The 18,179-nt window shown below is 47.2% G+C and overlaps 1 protein-coding gene across 2 annotated transcripts in view; it reads right to left on the bottom strand.

The window, feature by feature from the left end:
* The window catches only part of CIB2 (calcium and integrin binding family member 2), a 184,591-nt gene that overhangs the window by 16,344 nt on the left and 150,068 nt on the right, over positions 1-18,179 (bottom strand). The window contains exons 3-4 of one of the 2 annotated variants that reach the window (XM_063926554.1): positions 17,197-17,308; positions 1,846-1,993 (exon numbers count right to left, since the gene is read on the bottom strand). In XM_063926554.1, the coding sequence (XP_063782624.1) occupies positions 1,846-1,993; positions 17,197-17,308 (260 nt within the window). Of the gene's footprint in view, positions 1-1,845; positions 1,994-14,574; positions 14,687-17,196; positions 17,309-18,179 lie in introns of those variants that run through there. The other variant, XM_063926555.1, reaches the window with a different exon arrangement.

The following is an 18,179-nucleotide window of genomic DNA, read 5'->3' on the forward strand; positions in this document are numbered from 1 at the left end:
TCCTTTAGGGCTGCCGTGTCAGGGGACGGAAGCGCTACCTTTTTGGATAGACGCGATAAAGCTTTGTCTACCGTGGGGATTGACTCCCACCTTTCCCTGTCCCCAGAGGGGAACGGATATGCCACTGGAATTCTTTTGGGAACATGTATCTTTTTGTCAGGATTTTCCCAAGCTTTTTCAAAAAGTGCGTTCAGTTCATGAGAGGGAGGAAACGTTACCTCAGGCTTCTTTCCTTTAAACATACAGACCCTTGTATCAGGAACAGCAGGGTCCTCAGTGATATGTAATACATCTTTTATCGCCACAATCATATACTGAATACTCTTAGCCAGTTTTGGATGTAATCTGGCATCACTATAGTCGACACTGGAATCAGAGTTTGTGACGGTATCTGTATCTGCTATCTGGGTAAATGCATGTTTCTGTGACCCCGTAGGGGTCTGGGCCTGTGACAAAGCATCTTCCATGGATTTCCTCCATGTCTGGTTCTTAGACTCAGATTTATCAAACCTCTTAGTCAACTTAGTCACATTTGCGTTTAAAACACTCAACATATTCACCCAATCATCCGTCGGCAGTGCCGACACGGTCAATCTCACATTATTTTCTGTCCCCACTCCAGCATCCTCCTGGGAAGAGCATTCAGCCTCAGACATGTCGACACACACGTACCGACACTCCCAAACACACTGGGGCTATAGGAGACAGACCCACAATAAAGCCTGCCAGAGAGACACAGAGAAAGTTCAGCCAGCTCACACCCAGCGCCTATCCCGGTACTGAAGCCAGTAATAAGACTGCCCAGACCTGCTAGCGCTTTTTATATATATATAATTTTAGCACCAAATGACTTGTGCCCCCCCCCCGTTTTGCACCCTGTTACTTGTACAGCAGTGTGGAGGTCAGGGCCAGCGTCTCTGCAGCTTCTGTGAAGAGAAAATGGCGCTGGTCAGAGCTGTGTGGGCTAAGCCACGCCCACTACATGGCGCACTTCAGTCCCGCTTAAAAATTCTTTATACTGGCGGGGGTCCCTTAACTAGTGCCTGGGCACTGTTATATCTTATTGCCAGTGCTGTTTGAGGTCCCCCATGCTGCCCAGGGAGCCCCCCCTGCGTCCTGCACCCTGCAGTGCCGTGTTATGTGTGGGAACATGGCCGCTGCGCGGTACCACAAACGCCATCTTCTGCCGTCACTGAAGTCTTTTGATCTTCTCATACTCACCCGGCTTCTTTCTTCTGGCTCTGTGAGGGGGGTGACGGCGTGGCTACGGGAACAAGCAGCTAGGTGTACCAAGTGATCGAACCCTCTGGAGCTAATGGTGTCCAGTAGCCTAAGAAGCAGAGCCCTTGAACTCTGAAGAAGTAGGTCTGCTTCTCTCCCCTCACTCCCACGCTGCAGGGAGCCTGTAGCCAACAGGTCTCCCTGGAAATAACAAACCTAATAAAAGTCTTTTTCTGAGAAACTCTGGACTCAGTGTGCATCCAGTCTCACTGGGCACAGAATCTAACTGGGGTCTGGAGGAGGGGCATAGAGGGAGGAGCCAGTTCACACCCATTCAAAGTCTTATAGTGTGCCCATGTCTCCTGCGGATCCCGTCTATATCCCATGGTTCTTGAAGCATCCCCAGCATCCTCTAGGACGTATGAGAAATAAATGTTGATACACATTTTCATTCAAGCCTTTTGCTCTTTTAACTTTGTAATGAATTTGTTTTCAGCTTCATAAAAGAAATTAGCAGAATGCTAATGCCTCACCAAATATATATCTATATGGCATAGAAAATTCATCTATAATTGTTAGCATCCAAACATTTGGTTATATGGGACTGAACAACATATAAATTACCATAGATCTTAAAGGCGTAGATTGCTTTTAGCTCACGGGGAGCCATCTCGCTCATCACAGAGAACATATCCACAAAGTCATTGAAACTAAGGTTCCCTTCCCCATCTTCAGAGAAAGATTGCACGATTCTCTCCTTGAAAGGATTTTCCTGGAAAAGAAAGAAGTCATTTTAGATGTGTCACTATGATGTATGACAGAGCCAGTGAAGCAGAGACCCGTTTGCACCACACACACAGGTTTTGCTCAATCTGTTCCTCACCAAATATATATCTATATGGCAAAGCAAATAGCAGCGTCATTTTTATAATGAATTCCTTGCCTCTTTTTATTCTTCATCTTTTGCCTAAAACAGCCACCAGTGCAGGTTAAATGACCTCAAAATACAAGATCAGCAAGCCTAAGCATACTTCAATACTGAAGACATCCTTTTATTAGATTGAAAAAAAGTATTTTTTATTATTATTATTATTATTATTATCCTTTAAATGGCAACTTAAAAAGTACACAAACAGAAACCCCATGAACAAACCAAGAAAAGTGACGCAATGCAGAAAATTGCAGGAAGGTTTATAAACAAACAGTAGCTGCATCAGCAGTCATAATACCCAAAGCAGAAGTAGAGTGGCAAAACCCAAAGCTATTGTGCCATTGTGGGCAGTAGGGAGTAGATTATGGAATAAGTGAGAGAAAGAAAAGCACAGAAGGGGGAAAAGGTCCTGCTCCTGGGAGCATACAATCAGTCTGAGTGCATGACAAAATCATAGAACAGCAGCAATAATTGACATTTCTGAATGTCAGGCTACCAGGTTTCAGATATGAGATCCAATATCTGACAGTATTTTACATAAATCTAGGCACCATCCTTCTGTATATGTCATATATGCTAATCCTACAGCGATTATCACTAAAATGATTTATAATACAGGAACACACTAATAGAAATACATCAACAACTGATTTTAAACTTTCCTGGTGCCTGCTACCACGTTAATCATTGAGTCCCAATATAAATTAATTTTCCAAAATGGGACTGGGAGTCCCTAATGTTTGTTGGTGATGCTCCAATGGACTGGGTAACCCATTCCATATTTGGTGGCTCTGTCCTGTCATTCAACCCTATTGGAAGGAGGTTCTTTCACTCTCTGCTACAATAATGGGGGAAGATGTCCCTACAAACCCGCTGTTTTGGCTTTTTTATTTTTCCTCTGGGTCCGTTTCAAGCTACAAAAAAAAAATCATTATTATGTCACCTAGACAATGCGGCAAAAGTGGTTATTCCTGTTCGCTGGCGCTCTCCCTCTCCTCCAGCGGTGTTAGACTGGTTCCATAGGATTGATCTTTACATGGAAATGGACGATATAATGTCCTCTGTAGACAATGGCTATACACATTTTAGAGATACTTGGTTTAGATGGCGTTAAAGATTCTTCTACATTTAGGGAGATCCTTACTAATAGCCATCATCAGTCCCCCTAAGCATACCCCTACTTGGCATTTCTTGTATAAGATTGAATTTCACAGATTTTTTTTTTTTCAAGTTTCGGATGAGGGCCTTTATTTCCCCCCTCTCCTCTTCTCAATTTCTTTTTGTTCTACTTGTACTACTAGTACTATTTGAGAATTTGGTTCATCATGATTAAAATAATACCAAGAAGATACTTATGACACACATTCTGTGTCATAAGTATCTGTTTTAGTCTCTATAGTATTTGAATAATTTTTATCTTTGAAAAAAAAGTTTAAATAGTGTTTTGGAGGCACCGAGAGGGCAGTGGCAGCTTTGGGGGAGGGGGGGGGGGACGACACCAAGGCAGGTGTCCGCCCTGTCATCTTGAGTTTTTTTTCTTACCCTATGGAAGAGCCGTCCCCGCCCGCCCGACAGCCATCCAGTCCATTCCGCAGCCCGGCCCGTGCACCGTGGTTAGAGGAGGGTGCCCCAGCCAGACAAGTAGCTGCAGAGAAATCTCTCCCTGCGTACAGCCTTAGCGCATCCAGTCCCAGAAGCGGGCCGGCCACTATGCCGGTATGCGGACCCTTCAGAAAGGTGAGAGGTGAGCAGGGAAGGGGACGGGGAGGAGACCGGCTGTGCCCTGATACCCCTGCGATGGGAGGGGGAAGGAGAGGGGGCTGCCTATGCCGCTGAGACGGAGTCCTCTTCTCTGACTGCGGCGGGGGGGGGGGGGGGGAGGAGGAGGAGGAGGAAACTGCCTGAGTAGTGTGAAGCATCCCCTGGGACTTGTGGGGGCAGTAGGCTACCTGTGCAGCAGGGATGCCCCCTGTGATGAGATGGGGGGGTTGTTTGAAGAGCCTGGCTGTAGTGTACCCTGTCACCCACTACCTCCATAACCCACTGTGTCACCCACTATCTTCCTGTCACCCTGACCATGTCACCCACTACCTCCATGACCCACTATCTCCCTGTCACCCTAACCATGTCACCCGCTATCTTCCTGTCACCCAATGTCTCCCTGTCACCCTAACCATGTCACCCTCTATCTCCCTGTCACCCTCTATCTCCCTGTCACCCACTACCTCCATCACCCACTATCTCCCTGTCACCCTAACCATGTCACCCGCTATCTCCCTGTCACTCTCTATCTCCCTGTCACCCACTACCTCCATCACCCACTATCTCCCTGTCACCCTAACCATGTCACCCGCTATCTCCCTGTCACCCTCTATCTCCCTGTCACCCTAACCATGTCACCCACTGTCACCCTCTTTCTCCCTGTCACCCTGACCATGTCAGCCACTACCTCCATCACCCACCATCTCCCTGTCACCCTCACCATGTCACCCTCTATCTCCCTGTCACCCTAACCATGTCACTCACTGTCACCCTGACCATGTCACCCACTATCTCCATCACCCACTATCTCCCTGTCACCAGCAAGAATATTGCCTAGGGCATCAAAATAGTCGGGGCCTACTCTGCCCAGTCCCGTACCTTGCGCCCACCTCATTTTCACTGTCCGTCTCTGGCCTACTCTGCCAGACTCCATGGAAGCCCTGTACAACAAAATTGCATTCATGACTTCCACTCCCTCCTTAGTCCCAAAAACTAGTTTTTATTTTATTTTGTAAAAATTGACAATATATTAGCCACCTGCTCATCACAAGTTTGATGAGCAGGCAGGCTGCGGGCATTGGCGGCGGTGGCATCGGACTGGTACTGTATGCAAATTAGTGGCGGGGGCCGGGGCATTTGATGGTGGATGATTTTGTAATCCATTGGCAGGGGTGTCGGCCATTAGTGGCGGGGGTAGTGGGCATCAGGGAAAGTAGTGAGCATTGGCTCGGCGGCGGTATTGATTATCGGCGGGATTCGGTGGACATTATGGCTGTAGTGCCTCCCCAGCCACTGACCTCATCGCACGCCACTGATAAGCAAGCCTCTGACATGATTAATGTTTCTGACGATAGTACTAAGTATCGTTGTTATATGTATTTACCTTGCTATGCAAAAAAATAATTTTTTAAATAAAAAGCTAATTTGCAATAAAATTTACTTTTGCAGACTATAAAACAAAGTGAAATATACATGTCTGTGGAATAATGTAAACTGCACTTAGCTGCATTACGTTGTGCGGAGCAATGACTCCCCCTTGACAGATCTCTTTAGGTACAGAATTGAAATAAGGAGAAATATAAACACATGCCCCTTTCACACGATCAGACCCCTTCAAATGCCATTTGTATGCCTAGAGACATAGAAACACAGAATTTGTCCTTTCCACACAAACATGATATGCCACCAAACCCCACCACATATGTCATGCCTGGCTGTTTCAACCGCTCTTCAATCAGGACTGAAATATACCCTCTTTCCAGGTGCATGCTAACCTCCTAGCTTTGAACTCTGCCCCCTGCTTTCTTCAGACTGACTGGCCAACTGCATCTAGTCATAATAAGTAGCTTGGTTTCTGCCACCAACAACCTACTGAAGTTTTCTGCCTGAATTGTTTCCCATGCAACTGTACTGTTGCATGGGAAACAATACAACAGTACAGTACAGTGTATGGATGCTATTACTCAGTTTGCCATTGTATTTGCTTTGTTTCTTGTATTGTTGTAGTTTGCTGCTGTGTTTGTGCAGTTTTTATATTGCCTTCCTGTTTGTAGGTAGGATCAAAAACACATGGAACTGTTTAATGCTGTGGAGTGCACCATGCACTCTAGGGGAAGGTGTGGGCAAAAAAGGAGGAGATGGCACCCGGAGAGAGGATGGAGGAACCACCCATGATTGCGTATGTCAGGAGCAGTCACACGTGTATGTATATATATATATATATATACAGTGGGGATTGAAAGTTTGGGCACCCCAGGCAAAAATTCATTTTAATGTGCAAAAAGAAGCCAAAGAAAGATGGAAAAATTTCCAAAAGGCATCAAATTACAGATTAGACATTCTTATAACATGTCAAAAAAAGTTTGATTTTATTTCCATCATTTACACTTTCAAAAGAACAGAAAACAAAAAATGGCGTCTTTTGGATTCCACATTAGTACCATGGGGATGTACCAAAGCTCCCAGTACGGGAGGGAGATCGCGGAGGCTGCTGCAGAACCGATCGACCAAACTTTAGGTCCTCAGAGGCCAAAGTATCGAACTTGTAGAACTTAGAAAACGTGCTCGACCCTGACTAAGTTGCTGCTCGGCAAAGCTGTAAAGCCGAGACACGCCAAGCAGCCGCCCAGGAAGGACCCACTTTACGAGTAGAGTGGGCCTTAACGGATTTCAGACACGACAATCCTGCCGTAGAATAAGCATGCTGGATAGTAAACCTGATCCAGCGAGAAATATTCTGCTTAGAAGCAGGCCACCCAACCTTGTTGGGATCATAAAGGACAAACAGAGCGTCCAACTTTCTGTGACGAGAAGTTCTCTTCACATAAATCTTCAAAGCCCGTACAACATCCAAGGACTTTGGGGAAATTGAGGAGTCAGTAGCCACTGGCATCACAATAGGTTGGTTGATATGAAAAGCAGACACAACCTTCGGAAGAAATTGCTGACGCGTCCTGAGCTCAGCTTTATCTTCATGGAAAATCAAGTAGGGGCTCTTGTAGTACAATGCCCCCAATTCTGACACACGTCTAGCAGATGTCAATGCCAACAGTGTGACAGTTTTCCAAGTAAGAAACTTGACTTCAACCTCCTGTAAAGGCTCGAACCAATCCAATTTGAGGAACTGCAGTACCACGTTAAGATCCCAAGGTGCAGAACCCCTTTCAAGAAAGTCTGAACCTCAGCGAGGGCAGCCAATTGTTTCCAGAAGAAAATGGACAAGGACGAAATCTGGACTATTATGGAGCCCAGACGCAGGCCCACATCCACACCTGCTTGCAGGAGGAGAAACTGTCCAAGTTGAAACTCCACCGTAGGAAACTTCTTGGATTCACACCAAGACACATACTTTTTCCAAATCCGATGGTAATGTTTTGACGTTACTCCTTTCTTAGCCTGTATCAGGGTAGGAATAACTGTGTTCGGAATGCCCTTCTGAGCTAAGATCTGGCGTTCAACCTCCATGCCGTCAAACGTAGCCGTGGTAAGTTTTGATAAGTGAACGGCCCCTGTTGTAGAAGGTCCTCTCGAAGAGGATGAGGCCTCGGATATTCCAGCAGTAACTCCAGAAGATCCGCGTACCAAGCCCTTCTTTACCAGTCCGGAGCAATGAGGATCACCTGATCTCTTGTTCATTTGATTATTTTGAGAATCCTTGGGATGAGTGGAAGTGGAGGGAACACATAAACACATACACTGACTTGAACAACCACGGAGTTACCAGGGCGTCCACTGCCACTGCCTGTGGATCCCTCGACCTGGAACATCATGTCTATTTGAGGTACGCCCCAAAGAATTGTCACTTCTGCGAACACCTCTGAGTGGAGGCCTCACTCTCCCGGATGGAGGTCGTGTCTGCTGAGGAAGTCCGCTTCCCAGTTGTCCACTCCTGGAATGAAGATCGCTGACATTGCAGCTCTGCTCTTCGTTCCGCCTTGTCAGTTTATGTAGGCCACTGTCGTTACATTGTCCAACTGAACCTGAATGACCTGATCTTTCAGAAGATGTGCCGCTTGTAGAAGATCGTTGTACACGGGTCTTAGTTCCAGAATGTTTATCGGAAGGATGGATTCCAGATTTGACCACCTTCCTTGGAAGTTTTACTCTTGGGTGACTGCCCCCCAACCTCTGAGACTTGCATCCGTGGTTAGGAGGATCCAATTCTGAATCCCGAACCTGCGGCCCTCTAGTAGGTGAGAGGTTTGCAGAAGGCGAATGCACTGATGAACCGATACCCGGGTTGGCTTCAAGACATCCCGGACCATTGCTTGTATCACCAACGCCTTCTCTTCCGGCGGAAACACCCTCTGAACTTCCCACAGTTGCCGTGGAGATCCATGCATCTAACGCTTCCATAAACAGAGCCTGACCTGTGAAGGGTAGGTTCTCCACACTCTTCTTGGATTCCGCTCATTGGTACAGCCAGAGTCCTCTGTGTGCCTAGACAGCCATGGAAGAAGCCCTCGCATTCAGATGTCCTAGGTCTTTCATGGCTTCCACCATGAAACCTGCAGAATCCTGTATGTGACGTAAAAACAATTCAATGTCACTTCTATCCATAGAATCTAACTCCTCTAGTAAAGTGCCTGACCACTTTACTATGGCTTTAGAAATCCATGCACAAGCAATAGTGGGTCTTAAAGCTACGCCATTTGCTGTGTAGAAAGATGTGTGTAGTCTCAATCTTGCCGTTGGCCGGCTCTTTTAAAGCAGTAGACCCAGGGACAGGTAAAACCACTTTCGTAGACAACCTGCTCAGGTACCTTCTCCGATATATGTAAAATGTCCCTAATGGCCTCAATCATGAGTTTCACCCTCTTAGCAAGGGATGCCTCACCCCCCAGTATATACCCCTCACTGTCTCCTGTATCAGAGTCGGTATCCGTGTCGACTTGCAATATCTGGGCAAGAGCACGCTTTTTAGGATATATATCAGGGGTCTTGGATGAGGTAGCAGGAGCAGAATACGACAAAACCTCTACAGATCTTTTCAAAACCTGTGTTTCAGTCTCATTATGAGCTATCCTAGATGAAATCTGGGATATCATTCCCTTAATAGAAGCCCCCCATGGGGGTTCGGATTTAGAAGGCTGAGACAGTACATTGCATTCCTGAGTACATGGAATAGACTCCTCTGGAAAAGACACACACTCTGCAGCACAAGATACAGAGTCCCTAGACATGGTAATGTGAGATATATATACACACACACACACACACACACACACACACACACACACACACACACACAGGAAAATGTCAGACACAGTTTCCCCCAAGTACCTTCAGAGAGAGACAGCGTATAAGGAGCCAGCACACACAGCGCCCCAGTAGGCAGTTATTTTAATAAATGCCTGGCGCTGACTGAGTAACCTTAATAAATTAAACAGTTAATAACACTCCCCCCCCTTTCTATTACACTCTGGTACCGCAGAGCAAAACTGGAGTTAAGTGGAGGGCAGCGCTCCCTGTCAGCGTCTCAGTAGTGTGATCTGCAGGGAGAAAATGGCGCTGGTGAGTGCTGGATCCGCTCTGAGGAGACTGTAATGGCGCGTCTTCCCACATTTATTATTTTATACTATCCTGAGGTGTGCTTCTGCTAACAGTAGGATTAGCCCCTGTTAGCTTAGTTGACCAGTGTTAGGGTATTGTGCTGGCCCAGAGCGCCCCTCATAGCGCCGCACAACATGTACCTCTGAGCCCTCTGGAGCGCAGCCTCAGAGCTGCACTCCCACCCTTGTGCTGCGAATCCCGCCGGCGCCCCGCTTACTTGGGCGCCGGCGTCATACTCACCACCGCACCTTCTGGCTCTGTTAGGGGGTGACGGCAGTGCTGAGGGAGCGAGCGGTCGCTTCGGGGGCTTGCGATCATCACCCTCAGGAGCTCAGTGTCATGTCAGCGGATATAGGAGCCATTAATCTCTAGGGTTGGATCCTACTCCCCACCTAAGTCCCACGAAGCAGGGAGGCTGTTGCCAGCAGCCTCCCTGTACCTCACATCTCTTAAAAAATAATAAAACTAGAAAAGCCCCTAGGAGCTCCCCTAGCTGTGACCGGCTCCACCAGCACATTTTCTAAACTGGGTCTGGTAGGAGGGGCATAGAGGGAGGAGCCAGCCCACACTACTAAACTCTTAAAGTGCCCATGGCTCCCAAGGGACCCGTCTATACTCCATGGCACTAATGTGGACCCCATACGTCCTAGAGGATGCTGGGAACTCCAAAAGGACCATGGAGTATAGACGGGCTCTGCAGGAGACATGGGCACTTTAAGACTTTAAATGGGTGTGAACTGGCTCCTCCCTCTATGCCCCTCCTCCAGACTCCAGTTAGATTCTGTGCACAGAGGAGACTGGTCACACACTAGGGGAGCTCTACTGAGTTTCTCTAAAAAGACTTTTGTTAGGGACTGAGTGGAGAGAAGCAGACCTACTTCTGTGAGTTGAAAGGCTCCACGGGTGGGTCAGCTGGACAGTCTTAAAAAAATGGGGCTGTCCCGCGAAAATCGGGACAGTTGTGAGGTATGCATTTGGATCTCACCCGTGTTTTGAACGCTTTTGGCCTGTTAACCCATGATCTGGCCCCACCGCAGGCCGAATTGAGGGGGTGATGCAGACTCCGGGGCCCACAGCTGGTAACATCTCTTTATTCCACTCAGCAGCAGTGACAGCTGTATCAGAGAGGAGACGGACCAGAGCTGTGCTCATAACTTGCCTGCACGTTGTTTGCAATTTTGCGCACTGTGGGGGTAATTCAGAGTTGATCGCAGCAGCAAATTTGTTAGCAGTTGGGCAAAACCATGGGGGTCACTCTCCGACCTGATCTTAGCTGTGCTAAATTTAGCACAGCTACGATCACTTCCACTGACATGCGGGGGGACGCCCAGCACAGGCCTAGTCCGCCCACATGTCAGGCTGCCCCCCCCCCCACAAGTACAAAAGCATCGCACAGCGGCGATGCTTTTGTACTTGAAGAGTAACTCCCGGCCAGCGCAGCTCCTGCGGCTGGCTGGGAGTTACTCGTCGCTGCCCAGGTCACAACGGCTGCGTATGACGTCACGCAGCCGCTGCGGCCTGCCCCCTGCACGGTCCGGCCACGCCTGCGTTGGCTGGACTGCACCCACAAAATGGCAGCCAAATGCCGCCCCCTCCTGCCAAGCGACCGCCTCTGCCTATCAATCAGGCAGAGGCGATCGCTAGGCAACGACAGTCGTCGGCTGTCTCGCTTGCACCGGCGCACTACGGCGCCGATGCATGCGCACTTCTGACCTGATCGCTGAGCTGCGATGAACGGCAGCGAGCGATCAGGTCAGAATGTGCACTGCAGGGGGGGCAGATATAACATGTGCAGAGAGAGTTAGATTTGGGTGGGGTGTGTTCAAACTGAAATCTAAATTGCAGTGTAAAAATAAAGCAGCCAGTATTTACCCTGCACAGAAACAATATAACCCACCCAAATCTAACTCTCTATGCACATGTTATATCTCCCCCCCCCCCGCAGTGCACAAGGGGTAATTCTGACCCGATCGCTCGCTGCAGTTTATCGCAACGCATTGATCGGGTCGGAATTGCGCATGCCGGCCGGACGAAGGCCGTCATTTCCCTGCGATCACCTCTGCCTAATTGACAGGCAGAGGCAGTCGCTGGACAGGGGGGGTGGGGGTGGGGCGGCACGGCGGCGTTTGTTCGCCGATATGGGGGCATGGTCCGCCCAAGGCAGGCGTGGCCGGACCGTGTGGGGAGCGGGCCGCAATGGCTGCGTGACGTCACATGCAGCCGCTGCGACCAGGGACAGGTACGATCAACTCCCGGCCAACCGCAGGAGCTGCGCTGGCCGGGAGTTACGCCACAAGTACAAAAGCATCGCCGCTGTGCGATGCTTTTGTATTTGTGCGGGGGGCGGACAGACATGCGGGGCGGACTAGGCCTGTGCTGGGCGTCCCCCCGCATGTCAGGGAAGATGATCGTAGCTGTGCTAAATTTAGCACAGCTACGATAAACTCGGAATGACCCCCATGGTTTTGCCCAACTGCTAACAAATTTTCTGCTGCGATCAACTCTGAATTACCCCCAGTGTTCTATGGTGTCACAAGGATGCTCTTTGTATTGTGTGGTGTGCTCTCGATAGATGGTATATTTGATTATAGCTCTGTTGTATATCAATTAATATATTATTTAGTATATTGACTATGGGGGTCATTCCGACCTGATCGCACGCTGCAGTTGTTCGCAGCGCAGCAATCGGGTCGCAACTGCACATGCGCCGGCGCATGCCAGACAGCCGAAGGCCGTCGTTACCTAGCATTCGCCTCTGCCTGATTGACAGGCCGAGGCGTTCGTTGGGGGGATGTGGGGCGTTTAGCCGCCGTTTTCGGTGCGCAGTCCGGCCAACGCAGGCGTGGCCGGACTGTGCAGGGAGGCGGGCCGCAGCGGCTGCGTGACGTCACATGCAGCCGCTGCAACCCAGAGTTACCCTTCAAGTACAAAAGCATCGCCGCTGTGCGATGCTTTTGTACTTGTGCGGGGGGGCCTGACTGACATGAGGGGCGTACTAGCCCTGTGATGGGCATCCCCTCGCATGTCTGGGAAGATGATCGTAGCTGTGCTAAATTTAGCACAGCTACGATAAACTCGGAATGACCCCCTATATGAAAGCACATCCAAATGAGAAAACCACAAGGCTCATATTTCTGTTGCTATTGCATTTCTAGAATAGCCTAGGCCTCTATATTTTGTTTAAGCCCCAGTACAAAGTAGCCAGTCCTTCCTATGAGTGAGTTTGCTAAACATTGCTATGTCTGTTAATAGCCAATTGTGTATTACATACACTACCCAGTGTATAAGAACAGCAAATGTGTACATATTCACTATATCTACAGCCAGTTCATGGGTCTTCCGTCACTCCAGCAAGACTCCCTAACTTGGGGGGTAATTCCAAGTTGATTGCAGCAGGAATTTTTTTAGCAGTTGGGCAAAACCATGTGCACTGCAGGTGTGGCAGATATAACATTTGCAGAGAGAGTTAGATTTGGGTGGGTTATTTTATTTCTGTGCAGGGTAAATACTGGCTGCTTTATTTTTACACTGCAAATTAGATTGCAGATTGAACATACCACACCCAAATCTAACTCTCTCTGCACATGTTATATCTGCCTCCCCTGCAGTGCACATGGTTTTGCCCAGTTGCTAACAGAATTCCTGCTGCGATCAACTTGGAATTGCCCCCATGCTTCACTGCTCCGCAGAGTGAGTGGGCTTGAATTGTGTAATGGTGCCCACAATGTAGAAAAGATCTCATATTATTTTAAAAATTGGTGGATATGTTTGTAAATGGTGTCACTCATTTATAATTTCTTTTACTTTTTATTATTTACTATGCTCAACCCCGACTGCTCACTGCAAAAGCTTCGTACATTTTATTAATTGTTTCAGCATAAAAGGCAATAGGTAGAAACTGGTGTTTGTTTTAAGTTGCTGTTTTTCAGGTGTGGAGAAAGTGATTCTTAAAATGCACAATCCATCACTGGGCAAGGTTTTTCTTTCCATCAGTACGTTGAGTCATCAGACTCAACAGGTAGTATACACGCCGCAATCGAGGGAGCAGCCTAGGGATGGCCATCGACCATCGATGATTCAAAATCATCAATAGTCTATAACCGATGGTAACTACTTTTACCATCGATGGGGGAGAATTGGATGGTTTCCCACCAACGATGATAAAGAGCTATCAAATATTTTTTTTTATTTTTTTGATCTAGGGTGTCAGGGACACGGAGCATAGCTCCACCCCCTGACACCCACGAAGCAATGTCCCTGGGCTCTGATTGGCCCACATCTAGTTCAATACTAACTTAATGGTGACCATCAATGGGCAAAAACATTGATGGTTCCCAGTCAGATGATTTCCCACCTTCGAAGTTATCCACTGAAAACCCACCGATGGGCATCCCTAGAACAGCCATGTCGGCTCACCAGGAGGCAGGGCTGTGCAACAGGATGGCGGGCCGTGGGCGTGGAGGCACGATTGCATCATCGCAGCCCCACCCCCACCTATGCAATGCCCCATGTCAAAGTGGTTGCGCTGCAAGGTTTGTGCACGCACACCCCTGAGACAACCACATCACGTCAGTGCAGACTCTGAACTGACTGCAATCACTGGGATAGGCTGACACAAATTCTGGACGTCTACCTGGGGATGGGTTAGTGATGTTGGCATTCACTTCAATCAGCAGTGCCCTGTCATTGGCAGATTTATAGGAAGATGGAGGTGAGTAGTTTGTGTCGGAAGGTGTAGCCATGTCACACAAACCCCTCACAAAGAACTATGGGTAAGGGTGTTTGTTGTGAAGTATGGAGTAGGAAAGTTTTAAAGTTGCAGTGTATAATTATTAGAATGAGGGCGCATATTTAGGAGCTCTCCCTGGTGTGCTGAGGGATGCAAATCCATTTTCAGACTGCACAAGGATTTGAATTGTGCACCAGCTCAGAGCTAGCAGTGTTTCAAATATCACCCTATACTTTTAATGAGACAGAATTTATATTTCTCTATATTGTACTTCTGCAGAGAAACACGTTTAGGTGCACTCAGAGTAATAAATAACACCACTGGCCCACACCGAGAAGTACCCATCGCTAGACTGATACCCCGCTGCGATAGCACTGACTTTTTTTTTTAGGGACGCAGATCTTTGTCTCCATCTACACTCTTTATCTGGCCAGCCACTCCGAACAGCCAGAAATGGGAACTGCAGCGCTTGCATAGCAGAATCTCATCCAATACGCACAAGATGAATGAGGGGGTAGCTGTTGCAGTTGTCATGTACAGCAGCTCCTTCCAGCGGCTTACTACACATTCTTGGCTCGGTGCCAGCAGGTGAGAGGCTGCAGCAACACAATAACAATTTTTTTTTAATAATGTGTCCGGCCCTAAAGCCCTGAAAAGAGGGGTGGGGGTTGTATAATGCACATATAACATATATGGAATCCCACCCCCTTACAAATTCTGCGCTTGCCTCTCAATAGATGTAAAAACTAGTGCTTACTTTTAAGATCTAGGGGATAGCTGGAGATAAAGTGCACGGAGGTAAAGTACCAGCCAACCAGCTCCTAACTGTAATTTTTCAAACACAGCCTGTGACATGCCGGGTAGTTGCTGATTGGCTGGTACTTTATCTCCAAGCACTTTATCTCCATCCAAGGCTTAGTAAATAGACCCCTTAGTTAAGTTATAAATGAAACAAAATCAAGCAGTATTTTAAAAGAATAGCTTAAAAGGTTTAATTAATATTAGGGGTAAGCAGTGAGCACACTGACTTCATGTATACACAGTGAACATTTCCACATTTCCACTTTTGTACTTGTAGTTTGTGGAGACCTCTTATGAGGAACTTGAGGCACACTGGGTACAAAATAAAGGCACTTAATAAAGGACACTCACTGTATCCAGCAATGCCCAAATACATATTGGGGGTCATTCCGAGTTGTTCGCTCGCAAGCTGCTTTTAGCAGCTTTGCATACGCTAAGCCGCCGCCTACTGGGAGTGAATCTTAGCATATCAAAATGGCGAACGAAAGATTAGCAGAATTGCGAATAGACACTTGTTAGCAGTTTCTGAGTAGCTTCAAACTTACTCGGCATCTGCGATCAGTTCAGTGCTTGTCGTTCCTGGTTTGACGTCACAAACACACCCAGCGTTCGCCCAGACACTCCCCCGTTTCTCCAGCCACTCCCGCATTTTTCCCGGAAACGGTAGCGTTTTTTCGCACACTCCCATAAAACGGCCTGTTTCCGCCCAGAAACACCCACTTCCTGTCAATCACATTACGATCACCAGAACGAAGAAAAAAACCTCGTAATGCCGTGAGTAAAATTCCTAACTGCATAGCAAATTTACTTGGCACAGTCGCACTGCGGACATTGCGCATGCGCATTAGCGACTAATCGCTCCGTTGCGAGAAAAAAATACAGAGCGAACAACTCGGAATGACCCCCATTATGCAGAACTGTGCTAAATACACATTTGTCTGAATCAGTGCCCACATAATACAAAATTTAAAAATGTGTGGCTATAAATGTAGTGGGCGGGATTCAAATCTTCTGGCCCACCCCCCTCCCGCCACCATCGCGCCTGCCGGCAGTATTCAAATGTTGCTGTCGATGGGCGCAATATCAGCATTTCAGCTCGCCACCCCCTGGGATGGTGAGCTGAAATGCATTTAAAGTGACCCATTTGGACGCCAAAACGGGACTTTTCGCAATCGCTCCCATGACTTTAGTCGGGTTTAGCTGCTTTACGCGGCTAAACCTGTCTCTTATGGGCGCGATCAGCGCGATAACAGAGGGCCTTAGAATATCACCCCGTGATCTCCCGTCACATAAGACGGTAGATCGGGGGCAATAAAAGATTTGAATCCCGCCCAGTTTGTCTACTGTTGGCATGGCTTCACACACTGAAATTAAATACTTCTATTTTAGAAAACTTTTATAAAATATGTCAGACCAAAACCAAAATATCATTCAATTTAGTGAAAGCTATACAATACAGAAAACATTCTAGTGACCAATAAATACACAGAGCATTCTAGTTACCAATATCAAATGGAACAGAGCTTGATCTCTGTACAATGTTAGCAGAAATCTAGAAATTATTTTACAATGCAAGGAGCATTTTGGTAACCCACATATATAATACAGGGAACAATAACCAATAAACAATACAAAGAGCATCTTAATTATTGAAAGCATTCTATTGACATATTATAGATCTATTATCTTCTAAACTACCAGTAAGCCTCGGCAATAGCAGGTGCTACTTAGAAAACCTACAGTAGCTCACAATAGTAGACTACTAGTCTGCAAATCCCTTTCCCATGACCATAATCTAGCTCAGAGGTCCTCAAACTCGGTCCTCGGGGGCCCACACAGTGCATGTTTTGCAGGTCTCCTCACAGAATCACAAGTGAAATAATTAGCTCCACCTGTGGACCTTTTAAAATGTGTCAGTGAGTAATTAATACACCTGTGCACCTGCTGGGTTACCTGCAAAACATGCACTGTGTGGGCCCCCGAGGACTGAGTTTGAGGACCTCTGATCTAGCTCATACCGTGCTTTGGATGGGCGGAAGTGTACAGATTTGTGGGGCCCAGTTAAATTCACAATGGGTAGCAACCAGATACTTTCTCTAGCAACATGCAAATATTATTTATTAACAGTCATATAAAGTAGAACACTTAGGAAACATTAAAACATTTTTTGCCTTATATGGGATTGTATAATATATCTCACCATCAGTTCAGGCATATTAATGATAAGCTGCATGGGCAGTTTCACATCTGGGTCATCTGTATAATCCATCGGCACCATGTTAGGAGCCAACTCATAAAACCGTGCGTGTAACCTGTAAGAAAACCATAAACATCAGCTATAAAATCTGAATTCTTTCAGTCATCACTGATTAGTCATTGTAATGCAGGTATACACTGAATACTAGCTGGTAACTAGTATTGTCAGTAGGTTATAAATAGTGAAGACAGACACCATAAGGTATGTCCCCTAAACAAGACCCCTAGAGCGTTGTTCATTTTAAACAATAGAACATCAGATGTCTACTTAACCAGCCACCAATCTGGGAGATGTCAATAAAAAGTGGGATGAGTCGGTTTGGTTCCCCGAACTTTGCCATCTGAGCCGTGATCCGAGTCCGGCTTGGGACTTCCCGCCTTATTCAGACCCCAAAATGAGGCAAAATATCATCATCCCATTGTTGGATTCTCACGGGTTTTGGACTCTTTATAAGTCCCAGTCGATCTGCGCCATCTTCACTCCGGCTTTGGAGAGTGTATTGGACGGACATGTCCGTCTCAGTAGTAGGTGGCGTAGGGTGGGTGCTCGGTCTGCTATATCTAAAAGGGGTGCTCTCTCTGTCTGCTGTATCTGAAAAAGGGGTGCTCTCTGCTGTATCTGAAAAAGGGGTGCTATCTGTCTGCTGTATCTGAAAAAGGGTTGCTCTCTCTGCTGTATCTGAAAAAGGGGTGCTCTCTGCTGTATCTGAAAAGGGGTGCTCTTTCTGCTGTATCTTAAAAATGGGTGCTTTCTCTGCTGCATCTGAAAAAGGGGTGCTCTGTCTGCTGTATCTGAAAAAGTGGTGCTCTCGCTGCCTACTGTATCTGAAAGGCGTGATCTGTCTGTCCATCCAGGGGCTCCGCCCCAGTGTAAAATGAAAATAATAAAAGCTAAAAACAAAAAGCCTGAAATTATAATTATAAAAA

Source organism: Pseudophryne corroboree, chromosome 6, assembly GCF_028390025.1.
Source record: "Pseudophryne corroboree isolate aPseCor3 chromosome 6, aPseCor3.hap2, whole genome shotgun sequence".
NCBI lineage: Eukaryota > Metazoa > Chordata > Amphibia > Anura > Myobatrachidae > Pseudophryne > Pseudophryne corroboree.